The sequence below is a fragment of the Ammodytes marinus genome (assembly GCF_949987685.1).
Source record: "Ammodytes marinus genome assembly, chromosome: 18".
Taxonomy (NCBI): Eukaryota; Metazoa; Chordata; class Actinopteri; order Uranoscopiformes; family Ammodytidae; genus Ammodytes; species Ammodytes marinus.
Window position 1 is genome coordinate 11,246,834 of NC_137222.1, and position 26,537 is coordinate 11,273,370.

Consider the following 26,537-nt stretch of genomic DNA (forward strand, 5'->3'; position numbering starts at 1 on the left):
AATATTTCAACACGTCGCCCTCGCTGCAGGACTCAAGCCAATAAGAAGGAACGCATTTTAACAGGAATGCCGATATTGTAAACAGCAGCAAGACGAGAAAGAATGCACTGCAGTCAATTAAGTGACTCGCCCGAGTTGGTTTAATTCGACTAATGTCCGCAAGACAACGAGAGACACAGAAAGGTGTCCGATGCGCGTCAGCGTCTGAAGAAAATCGTTCTCGCAGCACTTTTGAAGAATAATGGAGAACATTTTTACATTACTCGTTGCAGACTTTTGATCCAAGCTCAGCAAAACGACTGTAGAGATCGTCCTGGAAACTTGTGAAAAAAAGAAGTGGATGCTTATTTTTGCAAAGTTGAAGAAGGAATTCCCAACTTCAGCTCCGTGTTGTGCTTCTTTTTTTGTCATCGTTTGCTCCTCTTCTACGCAGGCTTCACTGTTGTTAGAAATATTGTTTCATATCCAACCACATTTGTTTGCCCTGCGCTTGGATGAACTTCCTGATGAGAGATCCAGTCACCCAAGGATCAAGTATGGCATATCATCCGTTTATGCATCACCGGGGTCCGGAATTTGCCATGAGCGCAATGCTGGGTCACCAGCCGCCGTTCTTCCCGGGCCTGGGTCTGCACCACGGCGGCTCGCTCTCTCTGCCGGGCGCGCTGGGGAAGCCGATTATGGACCAGCTGATGGGAGCCGCAGAGACCGGGCTCCACTTCTCCTCGCTGCAGCACCAGGCTGCGGCGGCGCACCTCAGGCCCATGAAGACGCTGGAGCCCGAAGAAGAGGTGGAGGACGACCCTAAAGTTCACCTGGAAGCCAAGGAGCTTTGGGAACTCTTCCACAAGAGAGGCACCGAGATGGTGATCACGAAATCCGGAAGGTAAAATTTGAAATATTTTTTTTGTGTGTGTTCAATCCAAAATATATTTTAAGTTATATGTATTATAATTCACGGGAAAGCCTGTTGTGCGTATTGATAACTTTTGAGGATTTGAGGATTGAGAGGTTGGTTTTTATACACAAAATACACAGATATTAACACACAGCCACTTAAAGTTATGGTAGGCTACAGCACCACAATTCCTCTGGATATCGTCTTTATTTCATGCAATGCTCTCAAGCCTTTCTGTTAAGTCTAATTTGTGTTTATTAAACTGAAGCACAATAGTTTCACACTTGACACGTAGATATTTTGCTGATTAGGATATTATGTTTTCATTACAAAATAAAAACATGAGCTAAAAGTGCTTTCTAGATATTTTATTTTATTTTTAGCTCGAATGAAAAACTGAGACTACAAAAGTGAGGTGAAACTGCGACTTCCTGTTGTAAACTCGTGCAGCCTGCAAACTCAGAGGTTCTGTGGCAAACTAAACATGATGCCAACACTGTCTTTAATTGTGCAAAAATCAGTTGTTATACCTGTAACATTTTATGAAATAAAAAGCAGGATCAAGCTCGTAGCCGATTTATTATTCATATACTCAAGTGAAAGTAGTCTAACTATCAGCCTCACGGATCTTTCCATATTTCCCACCCTTATACAAATTTGGTTTATCTATAATCCTATTGTTAATTTCCATGGCCGGATTGTCAAAACTTTACAATGACGGATTAGTCCATTAGGAATTCGTGTGAAGCTGGGACTAAATTATTTTCGTCATCATGACAGTGACAGTGGTCAAAGATGGCTGCTGTGTCTGTGACAAGGCCTCCGAAGGCATTATTAAATATCACAATTACATTCAAACGTGTTATGTGCAGCCTAAAACGTCGAATAAGAACTTTTGTATTTGTTAACTCAATGTGTTAGTCACGGGACACTTTTACGGCTGATATATAAATTAACAGGCGAGTGGCACACACGCATTTATATGAATCTAAAAATGTATTTGAACATAGTGTTGGATATTGTGCTTCTACTAGCCTATATGCTCATGTATTTGTTTTCCTTTGTCACAGGCGGATGTTCCCTCCGTTCAAAGTGAGGTGCACTGGCCTGGACAAGAAGGCCAAATATATTCTCTTGATGGATATTGTTGCAGCCGACGACTGCCGGTACAAATTTCATAACTCCCGCTGGATGGTGGCGGGGAAGGCCGACCCCGAAATGCCAAAGCGGATGTACATTCACCCGGACAGTCCGGCTACTGGCGAACAGTGGATGTCAAAAGTCGTCAATTTTCACAAACTCAAGCTGACGAACAACATATCCGACAAGCATGGATTTGTAAGTTCAACTAATGTATGTCAATTTTCCTATTTACCAACATACCCTTTTAGTCAGCAACGTGTCTTGATTGTTTACATATATTGTTGATGTCGATGTTATTTATGTGTATTATAATTGATCTAAACAGAGGAAGTTCCATGAGATTTAAGAGTTAAAAATATATATGATATTATCATATTTTAATTAATTTAATGTGTGTGTGTGTGTGTGTGTGTGTGTGTGTGTGTGTGTGTGTGTGTGTGTGTGTGTGTGTGTGTGTGTGTGTGTGTGTGTGTGTGTGTGTGTGTGTGTGTGTGTGTGTGTGTTTAGTAGCCAACATCATTATGATAATAAAAAAAATACAAATGTCTTTATCTTGACATAATCTAATTGGCAATCGTTAAGTATAAAATATATATGCTATTTAGATGTCCATGGATAACTTCTTTGTTGAACGGATTAAATATTGCACTAAAAATCATTGGCATCATTTTTATTTACAATGCATTAGCTTATTATTTACCAGATTTAATTCCTCCCACTGATGTGACTTCTGATTTCAAATTTGAAGGATTTCACAAAATGTGTTATGTGAGGACATTTGGAAATTGTTTAATAACAAAAGCACCGAGTACGCAGAGCTTTCTTATATCTTTTTTCTGATTGTGTTCATTGCAGACCATACTTAACTCGATGCACAAATATCAGCCTCGCTTTCACATTGTGAGGGCCAACGACATTCTCAAACTCCCGTACAGTACCTTCAGGACTTATGTTTTCCCTGAAACGGATTTCATCGCCGTGACTGCTTATCAAAACGACAAGGTAAGCACAAGTATAGCTCACTGCAGGCTTTACGTTGTATCGTGAATATTTTCTCAACTGTGTCCTGGTGCCTCTGTGTGTGTACCTCGCCCCGCTGTTAGACGCGCTTCCCTCCCTGTCTTCCACGCTCTGCACCATTTTGTTGTCATAAAATATTGAAAAGACGTCGTGTTGGTTTGAACCCGTGAGAGTAGAGTATCATAGTGGGGTGGATGATGTTGGGACTAAGTGCCACATTCACCAGCCTGTGGTAGTAAAGGAATAATTCTGTTGGAATGTTATACAGGTTGTCTTCCTTATATTTAATCACGTGGAAAGGATTTGGCACGGACCCACTTTCTCTCTCTCCCCCCCAACCACTCACCCCATGTGTGTGTGTGTGTGTGTGTGTGTGTGTGTGTGTGTGTGTGTGTGTGTGTGTGTGTGTGTGTGTGTGTGTGTGTGTGTGTGTGTGTGTGTGTGTGTGTGTGTGTGTGTGTGTGTGTGTGTGTGTGTGTGTGTGACTAAAAGGGTTGGGGTTAAGAAATGGGGAAAAGAAAAGGGGGAACAACACAGTACGGTTGAATGGAGAAAAATAAAAAAAGGGGGGAGCAATTTGTGTTGTGACAGACTGTGCTGCATGGTGACGTTTTATTCTCTGTGAGACGTAAAAATGATGGAAATCATCTCCTCGACTCTTTGATGTCGCTGGGAAACGATGGCTGCCTACCCCTCCCTCCCCGTGCGCAGTGGTAACATTGCCGAGGACTGAGAGGAAGTGGAGTGGGAGTAAAGTTTTTCTCCCTCATGGGAGAACGTGCCAAATGTGAGGGCTCGTGTGCTCTTTGTGCGCACTTGCGTATTTTACCTTCATGCGCGTTTGGTCCATATTAGCCAAAAAAGGTGTGTTTAGGTTGTAGCCTTTTGGGACAATAATCTCGGTGTATTGTGAAACTGTAACACTTAATACAAAATGCGTGTGTTTGAATGTGAATTAAAACATTAGTGTATAGGGAATGGACATTTCAGTCGCTAATATTTACACACAATTTCTGGTTATTTCAGATAACCCAGCTGAAAATTGACCACAACCCGTTTGCCAAAGGATTCCGTGACACAGGCAATGGAAGACGGGAAAAGAGGTAAGATAGAGGAGAGTGGGGGAAAGAGAATATGAAAAACATACCCCAAAAAATGGGAGCAGAAAGTTAAAATGTCTCCCAGGTTTATACATGGAGAAAGACATGTTGATCTCGGGGGATTAAACCCTGCGTCACATCTCCCACATTAGCCCGCGGGGAGTTTGTTTTTCAAAATCATGTATAGCTTAACGCCTAGCCTATAGTCCTTGAATCTTAAATTCTATAATTGTACAGCGCTGTTGGTAATAGAGGCCTGGACAGGGAACTTCCACTACCATCTTCACTTGCTGATTTAAATTTTTTGATAATGAATACATCCCAAAATATTGACTTTATTTTTTATTTATTTTATTATTAGACTTTTTTTTTAAATTGTTTTGATAGGCAATTTGACATGGCAGGTTCGATAGATACACGGGCGTGCTCAAGTTACAGTACTGTATAAGATTTCGTATTCTCACCTGCCGAAAGGTGAGGCAGCCCTATAATAAGTAGCGTCCATTATGCGAGTTGTCTACTCTATATAAGCTTCCACACACATTCATCTTGTTTGCTGATATCATTTCTGACCCGAGAACTGCGACCACCACCCATTCTAACCTGCAGGGTACTTAATGTGCACAGGAAACAGCTGGCTCTGCAATCCATGCGCTCATACGAGGAGCACCAGAAAAAGGAGAACGGGGCTTCAGACGACTCCTCTGGAGAGCAAGCTTCTTTTAAGTGCTTCGGCCAGGCCTCGTCCCCCGCCGTGTCTACCGTGGGCCCCCCACACCTGAAAGGTAGGCCGACAGACCCCACAGTCCGCCACAGCTCCGAACACAAGTCGTGCGTAAAGTCGTAAAATCGCTTTTGTGACGAGACTTTTTTGCACTTAATGAATAGAATGAGAGAAGATTTAAATACTGTGAAGTAGTTATAGTAAATTATCACTTTAAGCCATTGTACACTGGGCAGCTCTTTGTTGCTTCCTCATTGAATTTAAGAGTAAGAAGATCACGACGACATGAATATGCACAGCAGGCTAATTGTTTAGACAGGTGTCCGTCCAGAAGCAAGATATCAATCTGGTAATGATTATTTTCGTGCTAATGTATAGTAGGCTAACCTACGCATCCATATTGGCAAACAATTGGGGTGTAAATATGGGACATGCTTTAATGTCAAGTTGACCAACAGCTGAATATATTGATCATTTATGGCAGTGTGAGTCTCATTCGAACTGTAATTTGGCTGAAACTGGAGTTATTATTGTCATGATGAGCAGAAGGGTGACCGATGTTCTACTCGACTCTTGCTTTGGCAGATTTCTGCGACAGCGACGAGGACAGCGACGACGAGAGCAAGGATGGACACATCAAAGATGGTCCAGACTCCAGCAAGATTTCCACGACTACGGAGGACGGCAAGGACCACGAGTCGAGCCCCACTACGGTGCACGGTCCCTTCGGCAACAGTGACACTTCGGGCAGGAACCGCGAGAGCATCGCAAGGACTGAGAAAAGCCAGGCCGACTCACGACATAGCCCCATCACCGTCATCTCCAGCACCACCCGCTCGGGAGAAGACCTCAAGAGCCCGAGCCTGGACCAGCCCAAAACGGAAGAGTGCAGGCCAATAGGCAAAGACAGTTTCATGCCTTTGACTGTTCAGACTGACAGTGCGCACATGGGCCACAGCCACTTGCATAATTTTGGATTTCCAACAGGCCTAACAGGACAACAGTTTTTCAATCACCTTGGGGGTGCACATCCGTTCCTCTTGCACCCCAGTCAGTTCAACATGGGAGGTGCGTTCTCAAACATGGCGGGCATGGGGCCACTATTGGCAGCCGTGTCCAACGGAGGGGTGAACACCATGGACACCACTAGTATGACCTCGCCGCAAAGCTTGTCGGGAGTGCCAGGCCTGCCTTTTCATCTGCAGCAACATGTCTTGGCATCACAGGTAAAACCTGTTTTCTTGGCCTATACTCGCAGCCATGAGTAAAGCACATGTTGGGTTTTTATAGCGCGGCAGACTACAGGCCTTGGAGGCCCATGTGCCAAATTTAATATGGTAGATATTGAAAAGTCTTTAATGATCTTGTCATCACTTTTATGAGAGTGTTTGTTCAGCTGTGAGCAAGAAAGAGAGAATGCGTGTGTGGGTGTTCTGCGTTTATGCGCGCTTTGTTTATTTGGTTTTATTTCCAACGAGACTAGTATTAAAAGGAGACAACTGCTTTTTTGACTTAACTAGGCTATTTAAGACCACAGTTGATCGCCCCCTTCTCTTATCTTGACATTGATTATATATATATATATATATATATATATTTGCCTAATTATCAGTCGTCACGAAAAACAGAATCAAGAGACAGGGACCATGCACCTTGCAAGTGGTGAAGGTGTTAGGCAATATTTGTTTGATTTGAGATCGTCAAGTCTGTGTTTTTCGAGCCACAGTTGCGAGTATAAAAAAGCCTCGTTGGCTCAGAGGGAGGAAACATTATGTTTTAATACACAACAAATTAGTCTCTCTCCATGGATTGTCACAACAAGTGTTATAGCTGCAACTTCTCCTGCTCGATTGCAGCATCATTATTTTTTTTAAGTTTTGTTTATTTGCATTACAAATTATTGAACAAGCACCTAAGCTGTTAACATGCTCAGTGGTAAAGCTGTTGCTGCGAACTATTTTGTCAGGGTTAGAATTGTGGCAACCTGTGTGAATGGAAGCATTGAAGGCGCCACAGGCTCTGATTCTGTATAACCTAAATCAGATCAACGTCTTGGATCAAGTTTTTTTTGTCGTCCATAAGCCAAGTGTCAGACCGTGCCATTAGCTTTGTTGCAAGGCATTAGTAACGTCAAAGGAATCTTAACTGGGGACAGTAAAAGTAAAGCACGTGAACCGCTCGCAGCAGGTCACATTAAATCATTTTTTACGCGCAATTTTTCCAAGACCATGCAAGCACTCTGCAGTCTGGTAAACACAGAAAAAAACATGTTTTAATTGTTTCTCTGTTTTGCACATTTTCTGCTACTAGTAGTAGCCTAGGCTTTAAATTAGTGTCTGATTACATGCAAGTAGTATCTGTCTGTATTAGCCCTCGGCCTTGTTGCTCACACTCTTGTTTTCTCCATTTCTCCACAGGGCCTCGCCATGTCTCCGTTTGGTAGTTTGTTCCCCTATCCGTACACGTACATGGCAGCAGCCGCGGCAGCCTCCTCCGCAGCCGCCGCCTCCTCTTCGGTGCACCGGCACCCTTTCCTGAACGCAGTGCGGCCCCGACTCAGGTACAGCCCGTACTCCCTCCCCATGACGGTACCGGACAGCACGCTGCTCACCACCGCGATGCCCGTCTCCTCCATGGCAGGCGGCGGGGGCGAGATGAAGGGGGAAGGCATTGTCCCGGCGAGCCCCGTGTCTGCTGTCACCCTGGACTCCACATCGGAGGTGACCAGTCACTCATCCACCATGTCCCCAAAAACTTGCACGGAGAAAGACGCCGCCAACGAGCTGCAGAGCATCCAACGTCTGGTCAGCGGACTGGATTCAAATCAGGACAGGCCACGGAGCGGGTCCCCCTAGGAGTTTTTCTTTTTATTTCTGTATTTTACTTGTTTCTCTTTTTCTAACACTCCACCTGCTTCTCGCCTCGTTGTTGTCATGAAAAAAGTGAAAAATGTTGAAGGTGATGAAGACATTCACAGTAGGAGGACGCCCTCGTAGATTAATGCAGGTTTAAGAAAAAATAAATAAATGGAAAAAAAAAACAGTTGGACGTTTTTAGTTTCTGGCTGAAATGAAATGCACTTTGGTTAATACACATCTGATATGTATATTTTTTCTTTCTTTTTTTGTTTGTTGCTAAATTAAACAACACTTGTATCCTGTCATTTGAATACCATACAAGTATTGAAACTGAAAAGTTGGCATGGGTGTGACTTACAGGTTTAGGAGAAGTTGCTGCTGTGTCCTGTCTCCTAACTTTATTGTACACGAGGAGGGAGATATGTTTTTTTTTATATGCACTCTGAGTTGATTGGACTTCTTTGAATTCACTATCGTTGAACCTACCTTACAAAGACTGCTGTATTTTGTTGTACACTCTTCACTGATTGGCCAAATGTCGCATGCCCCGTAAAAAAAACAACGAATGTTATTTTAACAAACAAAAAAAAAAAAAAAAGTTTCACAAAAAATTCAGTTTTGAACTTAAACACACTCCCTTTGCTTAACTTTCTTCTTAATTAGGTGACAACATTTCATAGCAAATCTTTTCTTTTCGTGTATTTTTTCAAATCAGCATCGGCCTAATGACTGTTGCTCCGGGACAAAACTTTAAAGGCCCAAGCATGCGGAATACTATTCAGCTCAAATATCCAACAGGCAAAGGGAAGAAGAAATTTAAATACAAAAAAATAAATAAAGGTAGTATTGATTAAAAGGTGTACATAGGGATATATAAAATATTTATGTAATTATTTCATATTGTTATTGCGTGTAAATACAACGGAGTAGTTTGATTTTAGGGATCTGTTCTTAATTTATTGTCGATATACCTGTGTAAAGATAGTTTGTGGGCTATTATCCTTTTGTTGCCATCTGCATTTATATCCCTTTTAAAATATTGGACTTTATTCCTCCCCAAATATCCACTGATCTAGTTACTCACACTCACGTGCCATTGTATTTCTTCTATTTTTTTTTTCAATTTCATTTTCTGTCATTTTTGTTGTCCCCCGTGTGTGAAGTGCTACTGTTTTAAAACGAATGAAAAAGCGACAACGCACTGCACCAATGGCTTGAAAGAAAAAAAATCAATGTTTTTGTTTTTCTTTCTTTTTTTTAGAAGAGCAAAAGAAGTGTCGTCTGAGTGTGACAAAAAAGGTGGACTATTTTTTCTGTTAAAATACTTTGCGAATCTGATCGTGAAAGTGCCGCATAATCGAAAATATGAAGGTTTCTTTTGTGTTTCTTAAGTTGTCAATGGGTTATGTTGTATTGGAGTTATGTCTAGTTTACAACATCGACATCGTGTTCTTGAAAGTTTCAATAAAATATTGAAATGCCTTTTTTTTAGAGTGTGTCCCTCGCTTTATCCTGAGAACCAAATAGGATGTATAGCCTATATTATTTAAATTGGCTGATTTCAGGATGGCACTGTGCGAGATACATCCTGACATCTCTAGTTTCTGCTCTGATTTGGGTGGTGGAGATGTGGTGGGGGGTCTCTATGCACGCTTACTCCAACTCGTAGAGAAATGTGTCTGTGTCTCGTTCAAAGAGTCCAATTAAGATAAACTGAGGGTGAAGCAAAGGCCCCTCAGCTCCAGATATCATACCTGGGATTCCTACCTGAAGGTTGCCGCGCTGGAGTGGCTTCTACTTTTGTTTGGTCTCATTGGCGGCAACTGCAAGGAAGGGCATGTAGAATGAGGAAAAGTGTAACTATTTTAATCGCAATAGGCCTAATGGAACGGAATAAAGAAATCCGTGAAAATTTGGCCTGCCTCTAAAATTAATTGAAATAGAGCCTACAAGAAGAAATCTGCTCAACATTTCTCTTCTGGGGTGGCTGAGTTGTTTGGTGACGTGTTTTATCACATCGATCGACCAAATGGTAATTTGAGGTCCCCCAAAAGTGATGGCTCCCCTCGTTCCTTGAAAGGCATCATTGTATGAGGTTATAAAGAATGAAAAAAAGAAAGAAAGATTTACAGCATGAGACGACTCAAATGAAGTTGACACACGTAGTGATGGGCCAGGAGCGGCAAAACTGAAGAAGTGTGACTGTAGGCCAGAGTGGGAAGGGAAGGGTTGGGTTGGGGGGGGGGGGGGGGGGGGTGTACACACACTATGAAATCGCTTGATTACCCTCTCTATTGCACCTCGAGTCATGGGTTTATCAACACCATATCTTTATTTGTATATTGTCTGGTTAATGTGTAGCGAGCCCGGCGCTAGTGAATAGGTGTAAACATGACACAAGCTGTCTGAATTGCTCTGTCTTATTGCTCACCTGGCGCCTTCGATGGGCATATCTTCCATTTTATTGCACGGAAGGCGACAATGCGTCTGTAATCAAAACCGAGACACGACGCCCCCAAGCGGCTGCTACGCGAGTTGGTTCCTATCAGTAGCGTGTGTACGCAGCGCAGCAAAGGACACAGCCCGGCTGAGCTCTCACTCAGAGGCCAGTGATAATGAAGATTGTCTGACCTGGTCAAACGGATGACTACACATAAGTTATCTTAATGTGCGGTACTGAATATTCATCAAAGAAGTGCGTACTTGATCTGTACCATTCTAAAAACAGCCTTCAAATATATTTCTCAATTAGAACCAGTGTGGCTGGTCAACATCCCTGTGCGTGTAACAGCATGATCCCACGGGGAGGACCACATGTGTTACCCTGAGAAGTTTGACAGAAGGCCCTACAATAATGTTTCAAAGAGAAGTAAACTCAAATACACATTAAAGTGGTATAAAATACAGCGTGTACCAACAGCCCCAACATGTAAGGCTACCAAGTGCTTTTCCTTAATCAAGGTTATTAATCATTATACAATGTTGTGATAGGCCTACACTAAGCCTACATTAGAGTCCACACCTGAAGGCCTTTTCACATTTGACCTGAGCCCTTTCATGGAAGTTATTTTATTGAATATTTGCAGCTTCACAGTGTATGCCCTGTTCCCCTCTAACAAATAAGAGCAGCCTATAAAACTAAATAAAATATGAAACATGAAATATCCTCGATTAATAGCAAATTTGGCGGCTTGGCTATCTATGTGTGTGCGAAAGGAAGTGTCTACTGATTTGGTCTACACTCCAGAGGCTTGACTTTTAACGTTGGATTGACAGGCCAGTCTAACAGGTTGCTTTTCCTCAAATGTATCTCGTTGGTCTGCGGCGCCATCTACTGGCAGTAAATGATAAATGATGGGTCTACTGTGACGTGATATCTGACCGGGTCAGTAATAACTTTCTAAACTCTAAACTTTCTCTTATTGCATTTTATTTAAATGCAAAAACTGAACCTTTTATTCCCAAATTGTTTTGTGTAAATAAAAGGGATATTCCCCCCATCATCACTGCTCCAAAAATATTAAACGTTTTGAAACCAAATAGGAAACTGCTATATAAAAGTGTTGAGTTAATTCTATAAATAAATAATATTAAACAAAAAATGAAAAAGAAAACAATGGACTTGTAGTGTTTTATATTCTTTTCATATCAACAGAGAATAAAGTCAACACTCTAAACTGTTTAAAACCTAAATCAAACTTTCACAATGTTTCAACAATGGTTTAACATGGATCCATACGACTTGTACTGAGTGTACTTCAAGAAGCATTGTTCAGTTATTATCTCTAATCTGTACTGTGATGATAGAGAGCAGACGACTACATGACAATCTTGAAAAAGAAGAAGGGTCCGTCACAGATCAACTGTTTTTATAAATAACTACCTCAATCAAAATATATTGTTTTATGAGCGAAGCTGAACACATTGTTGCAAAATGTGCTTCTAATGTTAGGGGTGATGATGTTTCTTCATCATTAGGTTGCATTCCAAGAATGTGTTTCAACATGATCTCCGATAATAGATGTTGCTGAGTAGATCATAAATTACATTGTGGGTAGGTGCGTCTGACCTTGTACGTGTGTGTGTGTGTGTGTGTGTGTGTGTGTGTGTGTGTGTGTGTGTGTGTGTGTGTGTGTGTGTGTGTGTGTGTGTGTGTGTGTGTGTGTGTGTGTGTGTGTGTGTGTGTGTGTGTGTGTGTGTGTGTGTGTGTGTGTGTGTGTGTGTGTGTGTGTGTTTGTGTGTGTGTGTGTGTCTGTGTGTGTGTGTGTGTGTGTGTGTGTGTGTGTGTGTGTGTGTGTGTGTGTGTGTGTGTGTGTGTGTGTGTGTGTGTGTGTGTGTGTAAATGGGAATGTGGGATGTCAAGCTCTTTGCTTCTTCTATAATGTTAAAAAAAATTGTCATAGATTAGCTTTGTAGATAAGCATATAAATTAACTTTGCCCTATTCTCAGTTGGAAAGTTGGAATGTGTTCATGTAACTAACCCAATGTCAGATATCTCTTCGTTATGTCTCAGGTTTTACAGAAAGAACATTGAGGACATTTTAGGTCATGTGTGGTGGTTGTTAAAGTTGAGGTTTCAAATTCAGATAATTTACTGTACATGAAAACCACTAACTACATCAGGTGAGTTTATTTTTAATCACAACCTTTGTAACTACCTCAAAGACAGATTTGCTTTCCTCAGCCACATACAGTTACGGCTACAATTTGTAATATTCAATACCATGAATTTGTATTAAAGATTAAAAAGATAGCAACAGTAAACAATGACGCGCATATTGAAAGATGCTAATCTGAATAACAAGCATTAAAGTTTTTTTTGATATGTACAAAACTGCAGATGACTGCTGGCTAAAAGAGTTACATTTCATGTGTTACTTTTTTAATTTAACAATTAATACACGCAAACGCACGCACATGCGCGCACACACACACACACATTAACCTAAAAGCTATGTTCTGTGTCCATTAGCCATATTTGTGTCATTGGTCATACCCTTAAAAAATTCTGATTGGTGGTGGCAATGAAATAAAAGTAAGCCATCTCATGCCACGCTAATGGGGAAATTAGAAAGAGTGGCAAATATCCAGAGATGTAATCGCGAAAAAAAAAAATAGATGAGGAAGATGGAGAGGATTTTTTTTTCTTTATATGGAGGCTTGAATGCATTTTCTATCTTAGCTTGCTTTGTCTATTGGTTTGAGTGAATTATTTTAATTCCAATGGCAAGCCCATCCTTGAATGAAGTGACAGTGCACTCTAGTGTCCAAATAATGTATTACTACAGGGGAACAACTCTATCCACAAGTTTGACTGAACAGGGTCAGATTATCTTTGTATCTTTATTAATTTCTTTGGTCAGAGAACAAGAGTAGCATTACATGTGTTCGGGCTTTACTTGCCACTACAAAAAAAAATCAGGATCACTTTACAAAGGAAGATGAAGGGTTTACACATGCAGGTGTGGTAGGAAAACACACATCCTCACTGAGGTCAAGTGTTCCAATATGTGACTGTGAAAGCTTATTTAAAAAGAAAAATACACCTTTTAAAGTTACTAGTTAAAACTATATAGTATGTGTATGGATGCTAATAGGAAGATAATCAATATTTGAAAGCAAATGTTTTATTTTTCTAGCAAGCATTTCTATTTTTATTCCGCATGAATATTGTCATGAATTTTACGACTGTGGATTATTATCCTGATAATATTTTTTGTCGATGTCTGTTAACTGTGACTTTACTGAATTTCAAAAGATTTGGTACAGAGTTAAACTTGCATGTTATGATTAATCAAGTTATTTGTGTGATCATTTAATAAAATGAACAGTAGCATAAATAGCTAAATTAAGAAATGTGGTTAAGTTTTGGAATGCCCTCCACGTGAAAAAAATTAAAACACGGACATTTGATGATGGAAAAAATGAGGCATAGAAGATGGTCAATGCAAGGTGTAAAGTGTGAGGTGTTGCCTGAAGGAAAAACAAACGTGGCTGGTGTGCCAGGGCTAAAAACAACATCAAACAGAAGGTGACAACGATAGCGAAGGCGGTTGAAAGAAGTGATGGAATGAACACACGGTGTCTGCCTGTGCCACTGTTTGTTTAAAAAAACGAATAAGCCCAGGAGGAATTAAACCTGACTTTGGTGTTGTGAGAAGGTGCAGCTCAAAATGTCACTTCAAAAGATTAAGTTACATTATTCTGAGACGTTTGCAGCTCACTGACATGCCTGCCTGTCAGTCAAGGAAAAGCTCTATTGCTGTTGCTGTCAGCCCTAAATCTACACAGAGTCATAATGCGCTGCCCTGGAGCTGTGGAGGTGTCATGGCTTGCTGAAGGACCTGACAGTGCAGGAATCTGATGTTCCCATCAGTCGACATCATACTACATGTAGACGGTAACATTCTCTGTACATTAGATGACAGATTAGATGTCATTTTTACAACAAAAAAATGGAAATTAAATTCTAAATTATTTATTCATAGCCTGTTCATGGATCCACTTATGCTACATATCTTCAGCCTTAAAGTTTCATTATGTCACTTGATTGGTTCTGTGTGGTTCTTGTTGGCTGCTACATATTAATCCTTCTTGGAGTAGTTATCCTTCAGTCCTTGGAGGCCCTTGCGAAAAAACATTGATGCTACTTTACTTGTGGGAGTGCTATTTTGGCCTGTGACCCTGTATGCATACATATAAACATCTGTGTATGCTAATAAATGTGCAATAGTGCATACATAACTACAGCTTAGTATGCCAATTATTATGCAATAATAACTGCACAGACGTTTGTGTGTTCAAAATATGGGCAATGAGGCATTGTGCAATCTATATCAGCCCTTTAGAAATGTGTGCAATGGGGCAATGCGCCATAATGCTAGCACTTTTAATACCTTAGCACTCAACACCATATTTGAATGGTCCCACAAATTCTGGTTTGTCGTCAGCACTGTACCATTGTTTATTGCCAAATGGACTAAAGATGTAAATTAGCCACCAGCTCGAATCCCACCTATTTAAACATCAATATTCACTGTCCCTATTTAAAATAAATACATCTTTCAAATCTCTCTCAAAATACCAAATATATAGAAACTATAGACTACCAATTGATCAATATGTCAATTTTTTATTTATTTACTGTGTTTAAGAATATATTTATTTCGATTAAATAAATATTAAAAGCACCAAACCAATGATGATTAAAAGGACCTACAGACAACCTACCAAACAAGTCATATATATAGAGTAACTTTCCAGAATCTTTGCAATAAAATTACAGAATGGTTTACAATTTATATTATTAAGGAAACAAAATGTTCCTGATAAATTGCAATATGCCCACTTCAATAATACAGTACCCTGACATTTGCAAAACCCTAAAAGACTGCCAGACAGGGCCGGCAGTAGCCAGGGGCCAGGGTGGGCCGTGCCCACCCAAATGTGGGCTGTGCCCACCCAATCAAAAAAAAAGGAAGGTGGAAGTCTAGACCCACTATCGGACGGACCTGTTCATTCGCTGTCCAAGAAAATGTCAAATAAAATTCAGACAATTAATTAATACTAAAGAATATACCATTACCATGCATTGCTTCTAATTGTATTATTGGGTGGGCAGGACAGCCTGCCTCCAAGTTACCCACCCGCTTATAGTGGTCACTGGTCAGCAGCGCCGGCCCAAGGCATAAGCGAAATGAGCGGTTGCTTAGGGTCCCGACTGCCAGGGGGGCCCCCCAATTTTATTTTTTATTTTTATTTTTTATGTGTTTGATATCAACATCATATTATGTGAATGTAAATTATCATACAATAAAAGGAATACAATGTTTTGGTAGATAGTTAATATCTTAATAATTGAATCAGTTCATCTGGGAGGTATTACGAGGTTAACTGATCATGTCACGTTCAAGTCCATGGCATGCACAGTGTGTATTGAGTTGAGTTTATTTAAAAATATTTGAAAATGGGGCTGCCCTCAGTTGCCCATGCACTGTGTAGGCCTATAGTCTATAGCCTATTTCAGCCTCGTCTGTGGAAAAAAAGATAACTGGACAACAGAGTTATTCTGCTTCGTTCCTCTCACTGCATTTAAATTAATTCATTATATTACAGAAAAATATGTCCCGTAAAAGAAAAAGAGCTCCAAGCCCATCCCAGAGGACCCTGCATAATATTTTATTTCTAATTTATATTTCTATGGAAAATCCATGTGTATTTCTTCAATAGCTTCTAATTCATCAGACCCAGTGTCTCCAAATTATTTGTTCACACAAAATTCCTCAGATTTGGCCTCTTAATTTTCCTCTCAAAGTGCACCAGATTCATGCATTTCACTTTAAAAAGGTAAAAAAAAAATCTACCGGGGGGAATACCCCCGGACCCCCTAGCAGGGTCGTGACCTCGGCTGGCTACTATTTTCACCCAGCTGGACATCAGAAGCAATAGTGGAAAGTAGTGTGTATAGTATATAGCTCTGGACTACCACCATCCAGGTTGCCCAGACCCAAAGCTTTCTCTTCAATCAGCTCAGGCTGCCTACAATTAAAAAAAAGATACATTATGTTGTATATAATGTATATTATATGTTATTCATAAACATTTGGGAAAAAAAAACATGCAAGAATCAAATCTCCCACACAGCAACACTCAAAGTTTATTTGCATATTGTGTTCTACACAATTCACAGTAAATGTGCCAAAAAGCAGACGCAGAGATCTTACAAGGGCAAACATTTTTGTCAAGGGCTAAAAATTTGGTCTCACGCTCGCATCTTCGGGCTCTCTGCCCAGTGTGCCCACCTAAAATTTCTACAGGCCCACCCAAATCTAACTCTCTAGAACCGGGCCTGCTGCCAGATGTAAAAGAAAGGCAGGCCACATGTGTGTTATGCCGTGTGAGGCATGATGCATTGTTTGCACATGCAGACCCACCACTACTCCGTTGTCTTACACTAAATGGCTTCTTTACATGCTTTTCACTCATTTCATGTTCTTAAATAGCGGCCCAGGTCTAGCCACAGAAACCCTCCTTCTAAAGAGAAGACGTTTTATCTTCACCATCAGCTGGAAGTTCAAATGAGCTGTGGGGAATAGGAGAAGACAGTCAGCTCTCCATTCACAGGCCTAATAGTCCCCACCATCAGCGGCACTTCATACACAACCACTGGCTGGCAGATTAGAAGGGAAGGCCCACCGCAAACACAGACAGACGCACGCAACAGCATGCTAGTGGATTCGAGTCCTATGCATATGCTTCTATTCAAAGTATATGGAGGAAATGCACAAGTAGTATATACAAATACATTCACACTTGATGACCTCCTAATGGGTAACGTAGCATTCCACCCACACACACACACACATGCATTTCCTTTGAGTTGGCTGTTACGAGGTGTTTGAAGGGAGTTTCGCAGTCACTCTTTGAAAACTGATATTCACATTCCCAAGTTCTCCTTTTTCTCAAAGAAGCTTAATTTTTTTGCCTCATATGCACTCATCCATCATCTGTCTACAGCACAAACTGAAGGACGTAGTAAAAAATCCACACTCTCTTCCAGTTGCGAAATATAGTTGCGAAATAAATTAAAAGTCTAGTTACAAGTGTAGTTTTTATATGAACACAGTTGGAGCCCTATACATGCTGCCAATACACTCCTCTGCCTAGCATTGCAGTCAATCAAAAAGAAAGGTAATTCTGGACTCACACACTCACTGGTTGGGTGCAGGTGCCAAGTACTGACAAAGGGCATTGCCAAACACAAACAATAGAAGGCAGAGTGGCTCATTCTGCTCAACCATGATGGACTAAACTCTAGCCGGCAACAACCAGGGATATGTATTTTTAACATCCCACAGACAAACAAAAGGGCATTGACACTATGCTATCTTGATCTACAAATCCTATCAACAAGTGAGTGTTGATTGGAAAGAGCCCGAGGACCATAACAGGCAGCAGTCAAAGCCAGCAGAAGACAGTCATTCTAGATTAACAGTTTAAAGTTGCAATATTCAATATTTCAACAAAGGGGTCGCTCCTATTGATAATATTTCCACACAGAGCTGTTTTTAGGGACCAAAAACAGAGCTAATAGGGATTGGGCATTGGACTTGTTAACATTTGCCACATTGCCAAAAATGTACGACTCCAAGTTAATGACAACTTAAAAGTGACATGTCAATGTTATGTTCACAACTTGTTTTCTCTGCCCCCCAGTGGACAGAAATATCAGTTCTTGCAGGTTTAAGATACTTTGCGTGGCATCATTGAGTGTTCGAGTGAGTTTGAGAACCACCAGTCTTCCCAATGTGACATTGAAAGATGAGGTGCAAACCACTGTTGCCTCCCACTGAGTGCTGTTTTTATCGAGGGATGGCTGCAGGCTTATCACTGAAACCTAAATCAAAGGGAAATATCTGCTGATTTATATAACTTGATTCGTAGAATATTAAAACCATGTGACCGGAGCAAGGCTGCCAGAGGGAATGTTTGCATGAAGGGAAACATCCAAGCAAAGTAAATACATATCTCAACTTCAGAGCATTTCACAATTTGTTCCAAAATATTCAGTTAATTGTAATCAATCCTGAAGAGTGGAACATGTTGTAGAACATATAGTTGAAGGGTTTTTAATGGCAGATTGTCATTGTTTCATTGTTATCCTGTCATTTATTGTATTCATTTGTTTTAGTGGAAACTCTTCAACAGATAAACTGTTAAGAGGTATTACTGCAAATGCTGAAAAGTTCTGTCAAGCATTTTGTGACTATAGGGGAGCTGCATGTAATAATTGACAAACAACACAAAATCACAAACACAAAAAAAGTATAAAACATGCACACAAAAAACAAATAATAAAAGAACTGTGTGTGCTAGGGCAAAGAATCCAGTGCGTTTATACACTGCCTAGGCTCTGTAAACAGGTATGTTGCTAGCTTTAATGGGCCCCCTTTGTTTACATACCCTTTGTTTACATACCATTGGACAGGTAGCGGATTTTGAAGAGATATTTACGGATTTTGACAACAAGCATTCTCCAGAATAGCTGATTCCACCATTAATATGTATTTATTACTTCAATTTAAAAAACATCATTGATAAAGCATTAACAGAAATTATTTAGACTATGACATTAAAATATTTGGGTATGGTTCAAAAATGGATCCATATAAATAGATGCTTATTTTATCTGAAGATAGATTCACAGCTAACGCCCTTGCTTGAGCAGAGTTGGCTGCTTTATGAATCCTATATCCACCATTACCTCATCCGGCTCTTGTTTCACTGTGACTATCACATATGACTTATTAGCGTTGTGTTTTTGGTGGATGAGTTTCATTTTATGTTTCATTGCCCCATGTACAGTACCATGAGGAATCTTATACGATTAAAACATGAGATTGAGAATAATGATTTGTCTGAAGGTAAAGTGTTGAAATGGCTTGCTAATGAGATTTTAAGTTTTTTGTTTTGGCAAGATTTAAATAAAGAACACATTTCAGTTAAGAAGAAAACATTACATTCCTCAAAATAGAACATTTGTCCAGTTACTCGCATGCACGTGTGTGTACATGATTGAGGGACCACCCATGGGCTCTTTAACAGAACAATGCAGTCCGCTGCTTCAAATATAATCACGTACATGATTCGTGCAGATCCATAGGAAGTACTGTCACAATGGTTAAGCTGTGACTGCATCAGAATTTTTAAACAAGCCTTACATCACCTACTCCACTTTCCACCCACAGTCCAAACACATACAGGTTAGGTCAATTGGAAACTCTAAAGTGCCTGTATATATACTGAATCAAACATACATTATAATTACATGTATAAAAAATCTGTCAGCCCGAATAATTAAAAGATCCACACTCAAAATGGTGTACACCGATGTAATTCTCAAATGTTTCTACTGACATTGTTTTTGAAATTGCGGAAAAGGGATATTAGAAAAAGCCAATATTTGCAAATATTACAAAATGCTAATTGTAGTTCCCTGAATATCCTATATACATAGTTGTTCCAATTGCTACAGGAAAATAATGTGTTCCGGTGAATGGCCTTGTCAACTTTTTTTTATAATAGATTATCATATTATTTATTATTATATTAGATGGGAATGGACATACCAATTTCAGCCAGTAGTGTCAAATTATGATCATCATCGAGCAAGGGTAATGATGAGGCTTTGGCGTTTCACAATTCATTTTCATACAATACAATTAATTCTGAATTATTTCTACAGGATATAACTCACGTTATATATTGTTGTGCGTATGCAGTTATGTGCAAACCAAAATTAAATAAAAACAAAGCCAAGTTGAGAGCCAGCACTGTACTGTACACCAGTTAACTTACAGTTAAGGCCAGCATCAGTTATCTGGCATCAGAAAAAACTGGCCAGTATTTGATATGCTGCAGCCTCTATAGCAGACATAGCCACAAGGCTTATTTACTGTATAATTCCCTATAACAATTAATAATTTAAGGGGGCGCCCTTAGCTCAGTTGGTAGGGCGTCCCCCCCATGGGCCTCGGCCAGCAGACCCGGGTTCGATTCCAGCCCGCGTCGTTCTCTGCATGTCACTCCCCTCTCTGCCCCATTTCAACTCTGTCTCTACACTATCAATAAAGCATAAAAATGCCAAAAAAATATCTAAAAAAAAACAAAAAAACAATGAATAATTTCTCTTGTGCTTCGACACTATCAAAACAACTGTAATGTCAAAGTCAAACCAAGTCTTCTATTAATCCTTTACCTGTAGTCCTACTCTTGGTCCTGTGTCTAAGAATTGACCTTCATACAGACTAGGTTGCTTCTATAGCTGCTTTTAGAACTACCTTGGGTTCCCCCACTCCTGAGATTAAGCACTCAAAATTTCAGATGTACCTTTGGCCATTTTTCAGATGTAGTTTCCATTCAGCTATAATTATTAATAAGTACTCATCAAAGTGGTTAACAATGGCTGATATCTTTGTACAGTCCTTCATTATTGTCACGTCATGGCCCTCTCAGTCAACCATACTCACTGTTAAAGCTGCCTTGCTGCCCAAAAGAGTCCATAGTTTGATATTTCAGAACAGGTCATGAGGATCTAAAGACAGGGGGCTTAGCACCCTGGAGATGCCGAGGATGTGAGTACAGGTAGTGTGCAAACCCAACATTTTAGCCCTGACAAAGTCTTTGCACTTGTATCTTTTTCTTTTCTTTAGGGTACAAAGTGGTCCCAAGAAGTCAGAGCTAAACACTGCAGTCCATGGATTGATGCAAGTTCTCTTGGCCAGTAAGGGGCCCTTGTGAATAATTTAAGCCTAAAAAATGTTTAACCATTTTGGTGCAAAAGACTCAGTTCTTCTTTAAAGGTGCAGTGTGTAATATGACATCATCAAGAAAGTTCTACAAAGTTCTAGAATGCAACACTCCCTGGGTAACCCCAACCCTTTCGAATAATAACAGAAGCTACAGTGGCCTTCAAGGACAAGAACAATTCTACATTTTAAACAATGCACCTGATGACGTTCCAACTATGACACTTTCAAGATGGAGGCACTAGGCCTTGGTCCAAAATATGCAGAAATATGGACATATAGTATGAGACCCTTTCTAAGGGAAAAAATAATAATTCAAAAAAAAATGTTCAGCTATTATGCACTAAATTAAATGTACTTATGGATATTATAATTACTTTCTACAAAATCTGCTAGGGAATAAAACCCACAATTCTACACACTGCAGGTTTAAGGAAGCCATGTTTGCACATTCACATCAACATGAAGTCTTTAATTTTTTTGCCATTTTGATGCAACAGTTGTGTAAATATGAGATATTTTCCAACAGATTACCTGCAGCAGTGTATTGTTGGTGTGGTGGAGAAGGCTCAGAAAGGTTCCACAGTCCTCCTGTGTTAATGTTTTTTGCAGTGGAATTGGAGCTGTACAGGAGAGAGGAGAGGAAACAAGTCTGTAAGGCTAAACCATGTTCAGTTTGTCTTCACTGTAGGTAAGCACAGCAAGTTGCCTCGGCCTTGAATTCCCAGTTGTCTCGAGGGCATCTCCAGACTGCTGCCTTTATAGCCCATAGCTCCTTCCACTACTACTTAATAAATACATTAAGTCACAGAAGTTTCAGAAGTTAATAAATACAACGATATCACAATTTAACAGAAAATAAATCTCAGGAAACATTTTAAAACAGATTTTAAAAAGCAAAACATTTAAAATACAATTTTCTTAATAGAAATCAAACCCCCCTCTATCTCATACTTGGAACTTTCCACTAGAAGCACCTCAATAAAAGGAAGCCAAATTGGACCAGTGGAGTTTGGCAGTTCCTTGGTTTGACACTGAACCCATCATGTACTACAGAGCGGAAAGGTAAGAGACTTTGACAAACCGATTAAATAAAAGTGGAAATCTCCAAATGTGTCATATTTTCTGAATAAGAAGCAATCCAATTACAATTTCTGATGTTTGGCTAACAATACCTCACAAACTCTACTGTTACTAGGCCCCAAAGTATAGGCCAAAATACTCCAAAAACCACACTTTAATGTCCATAAGAGGAGATTGAGTCTTTGAACATCTTACGTATTGTAGTAGAGGACATGGGGTTTTCCAGGACAGCAAAGGTATATTCAAGGAAGCCCGTTACATTTGGATTACACTTTCCCTACACTGCTTCTTTTTTGTTTACAGCAGCTTTTTAGTTACATTACTGCCATCTCCTGGTGACATTCCCCTTCAGTTTTCCACTTCCTGCAGTTTTCCTATAACTCTAAGCCCCGTTAAATCACTGAACACAACCCTTTTACCTGTCCACAAAACCCCCTCGCTCCAAAGTAGGCAGTAGCCTACTTGTTATGTTCGCGTCTCATTTATTTCAACTGTCACGCCTCGCTGCTGATTTTCCCTGCATTTGTAAGCACATGCTGTGTTTTCAGCTCTTCACATTACTGTGTCCGGTTCACAATGTGGTCTGTTTAACATGGTTCTTGATATAAATGCCTTCACCTTGGGTTTTGCCCGTCTTTATTGATTTCCTATTGGATGCTATTCTCATCTTTTGTTTTTGAAAGTTTAATATTAACTTCACTTAAAGCTAAAGTAAGCGATTTATTTATGTTAATATAAGTGTTAAATCGCTCTTAATTCATACAGTGATCACTTGCATAGTGTGCGCGTTCATAAAGCCGATCTCTGTCACCCGCTCTGCATTTAATTGGCAAATAAACTTTTTCGAGGATCCCGAAACTGATATCCAATCAGAAGAGAGAACGCTACAAACCGGCACCCGTCTCACTGCCAGTGCACGCGCAGAGGGACAGATGGGTGAATGTTTATGCGCCTACAATGGCGGAGCAGGTAAAAATCCTTTCCAATGTCTGTTTTGATGGTTTTTATCGTTCACACTTACTTATCTGAGATTATGCTAGATAACTCGCTTCTAGAAGACCGCAGTGCATTAATGTGGTGACGTGGGGACGAAGGAGGGGACTGCTAACTGCAGTCAGTGACAGGAAGTTAGCTAAACTGACCATTCCGCTTACTGAACCTTTAATTTCTTTTTACAAACACCTTATTTTTTAACTTCCTCGTTTCCCATGATGCCTTGAGGATCAATTAGTCTTGCGTGTTGGAAGGGGTGTTACAGGATATGTCAAGGACTAATTGTAAAAAATAAAAAAAATCTACAAATTGAGTTTTCTCTCATTTAAAGGAATTTGTTCCTTTATGTCAAAGACATTAATCTTCTCTTTGGATCAAGTGTCCAACCAGTTTCCAACATGTATTGGCAACAACAGATTACATTTCAGTTTATTTTTATCAAATGTTTAGCCGGGTAAAACTGCCTGGAATTCAGCCTGGACATGCCAAAGACTGAAATGAGGGACTGGAATCATTTAATTCATAATGTCCGTGTTTGACAGCGTCATAATTTGTGCATTTGAACACGTCAGAGGTAAAGGTGCTTTGACCTCACCAAAGTGAGAGGTGATGGCCCGCAGGCCCTCAGGTCTGTGAATGTGGCCATGGCTGCAGCAGACCACACCACATGATTCCCATGCTCATTACCGCAGCTTGGTAGGTGGCTGGCCGTCTGTGTCTGTGCTGGAGTCTGTGTCTCTGTCCATATGTTTGTGATCTGGGGGCTTAAGATATTTTTTTCTTTTATTAGGCTTACCATTCAATATGGTGTCCTTTTAAGAGTCCATGTAGTATTGATGAGGTACATGATCCACCAGGTTTGAGGGTTTAGTTACATTAACAGCCACATCACAGGATTGTCTTTGGTATTAACTGATGCAATCATTTTGTATACCAGACCTACTCAACTCAATGTTTTTTATTTGTTGTATTCATTTTATGGTTATTGATTTAGATCCACTTTACATGCACAAATGGTTTATCTCCCTGGGGTCCATATGGATAAAATGGATACAATTATTGTGATTATGTAAATCAAACAAAGGTGAAAATAAAGTTGCATGCATATATAAAAATGACATGCAATTTAAAGTTACCTTTAACCTCTTTTTGCTTCAAAGCAAATGTGTGGATGTATCAAGTGTATATATTAGCTTTTTTTAAATAGATGGATAGATACAATTTCCATTCAATGATCAGTAAAGTAATGTTGAAAAAAGTGTCTCGGTTAATTGTTTTCTGTAGTGTATTACCAGTTTTATTCTGAACTTTTTTTTTTTAATAATCTCTAGCCTATGCTGCCATTTTGGCCAGGAAGCTCACAACTCTAAACTCAACAAAGCCACAGTTGTGTACATGAAATATTGAGTAAACGTATATTAATCCTGCAATTCCATGCATTTGTTTTCATACCAAGATTTTACATCAAGTTGTCATTTGTCAACTATTGCAAAAATACCACTAGAGGGCAGAAGATGACATGATATGGAAGTGTAATACACAGCCACACATGCATGAGGTTCACTATACTAACTCGCCAATATCTCAAGAAGAAATGGAACCAGATGTAGTGGAAACGTAGTAACTTTAATGACTTCATTCTACAATATTCCACTATATGAACTAGTGGAAGTCATTCTGTAAACATTTCCATGAATAATTTTGTTTCTCTTCAGTCGAGAACACTGACCAACTTAAAAAGTCTGCCCCACGCCTGGCCCTGCACAGTTCCACCAAGACCTGTTGGGGGAGGAGGACGACTGTGAAATAGCCCAGGGAAACGGGGTGGGTGGGGATGGAAGGGGGGCGGGGGGGTTCATCAGGAAGTTGGAATGCAGGTCCCTGTGTGTGATGTGATTGTTAGCAGAAACGTGTCAGCCCCAAGCCCACCGCCACCAACCCACCACCACCACCATCATCACCGCTTACCCTGAGCCCACAGCCCTGCTCAGGTTGTGAAAGTGGAGCTGTGTGTGTGTGTGTGTGTGTGTGTGTGTGTGTGTGTGTGTGTGTGTGTGTGTGTGTGTGTGTGTGTGTGTGTGTGTGTGTGTGTGTGTGTGTGTGTGTGTGTGTGTGTGTGTGTGTGTGTGTGTGTGTGTGTGTGTGTGTGTGTGTGTGTGTGTGTGTGTGTGTGTGTGTGTGTGTGTGTGTGTGTGTGTGTGTGTGTGTGTGTGTATTATATACCTCCATAGGCCTGCACGGCAACAGAGGCCCAGATACCTTATCGTTGCCTTTTCTAGTAGAGCAAGGGTAAACTCACTCACGAGGTCACGGGTGAAGGGGGCAGACCACAGGACCCATGGTGAAACCATACTACTGGATTAGCAGGGAGTTTACAACTTTTCATCTTTTTATATAGAGAAACTGAAAGACGGAGGAGGATAGCGGTGGCTTAGTGGGAGTGTTCATTGCTCCCAAAATGAGGCATCAATCACTATACATCACTTTTCACTCATTACAATAAACTAAACCTGTGTTGTTTCTACTAGCTTGGTTTTCAAAATATCTGTGAGTTTTGTGATTCCACTCTTTAAAAAGGTTTATCCATGTAAGGCTGTCAGTTCCCATAAAGACCTGCCATAACTTCCAACAGAAACCCATTTGCAAAATGTTTAGTTTGTTTTATGCTGCTGGCAGTTTTTGGAAGTAGTTAAGAGATCAAGGGGTTGGCCTTTTTAAAGGTGCAGTCTGTAGAGCAGAATTTAGCTTCTATCATCTCTGAACATTTGTCTCATTTGACAGTGGAATGCTTGCTGAATATACAAACAGTGGAGTGCTGAGTATCCATAAGCAACACGACTCTAAAACCCCACAAGAGTGAGTCATACTATTCTTTTGTTTATGTTCTAGAAACTGATCATGAAATCCACCCCATGCTTTTGTCGACCCATTAGCGCAAATGAAAACACAGTGCAAGCAGGAATTAATACATGGCTGCATCTTTTGAAATCAAAAAAACAAAACTACTTATTCTACCAAATGATGTTCTTACCACCTGTAAAATATCTAGATAGCAGAAATGCTCTTTTTGTATGCCACCTCTCCCTCTTTCTTCTCTTCTATGGCTGTGCTCCTGAGAGCCGAAGTGTGGATGGTTATTTCAGCCACAAACCTCACAGCTGCTCTTTGGTGCACAGCTTCTGGGAAGGCTTCCCTGATCCAGGAGCCCTGGCTGGACTGGTGGTTAGCCACACCAGCGCTTTCACCTGCCTGTCTGCTGAAGCCTCACCAAACTTTAAGCCTTCAGACCACACACTCCATAGTACTGGACAGCCAGGAGGTAGGGAGTAAGTATTTAACCTCTCTAGGTGGGTTTGTGTGGGTGTGTGTGTTGCAAGTTGCACTTGCTGGCACACACTTTTGTTGTTGTT

At 40.4% G+C, this 26,537-nt stretch overlaps 1 protein-coding gene across 1 annotated transcript; it reads left to right on the forward strand.

Annotated features, from left to right (window-relative positions):
* Positions 1–494: 494 nt before the first annotated feature.
* Positions 495–7,740, forward strand: tbx3a (T-box transcription factor 3a; the record flags this gene model as incomplete). The annotated part of the gene is made up of 7 exons (XM_080046422.1): positions 495–886; positions 1,969–2,236; positions 2,897–3,043; positions 4,088–4,164; positions 4,789–4,946; positions 5,471–6,111; positions 7,303–7,740. The coding sequence occupies 7 exons, from the start codon at positions 495–497 to the stop codon at positions 7,738–7,740; spliced, it is 2,121 nt and encodes a 706-aa protein (XP_079902548.1).
* Positions 7,741–26,537: the final 18,797 nt, after the last annotated feature.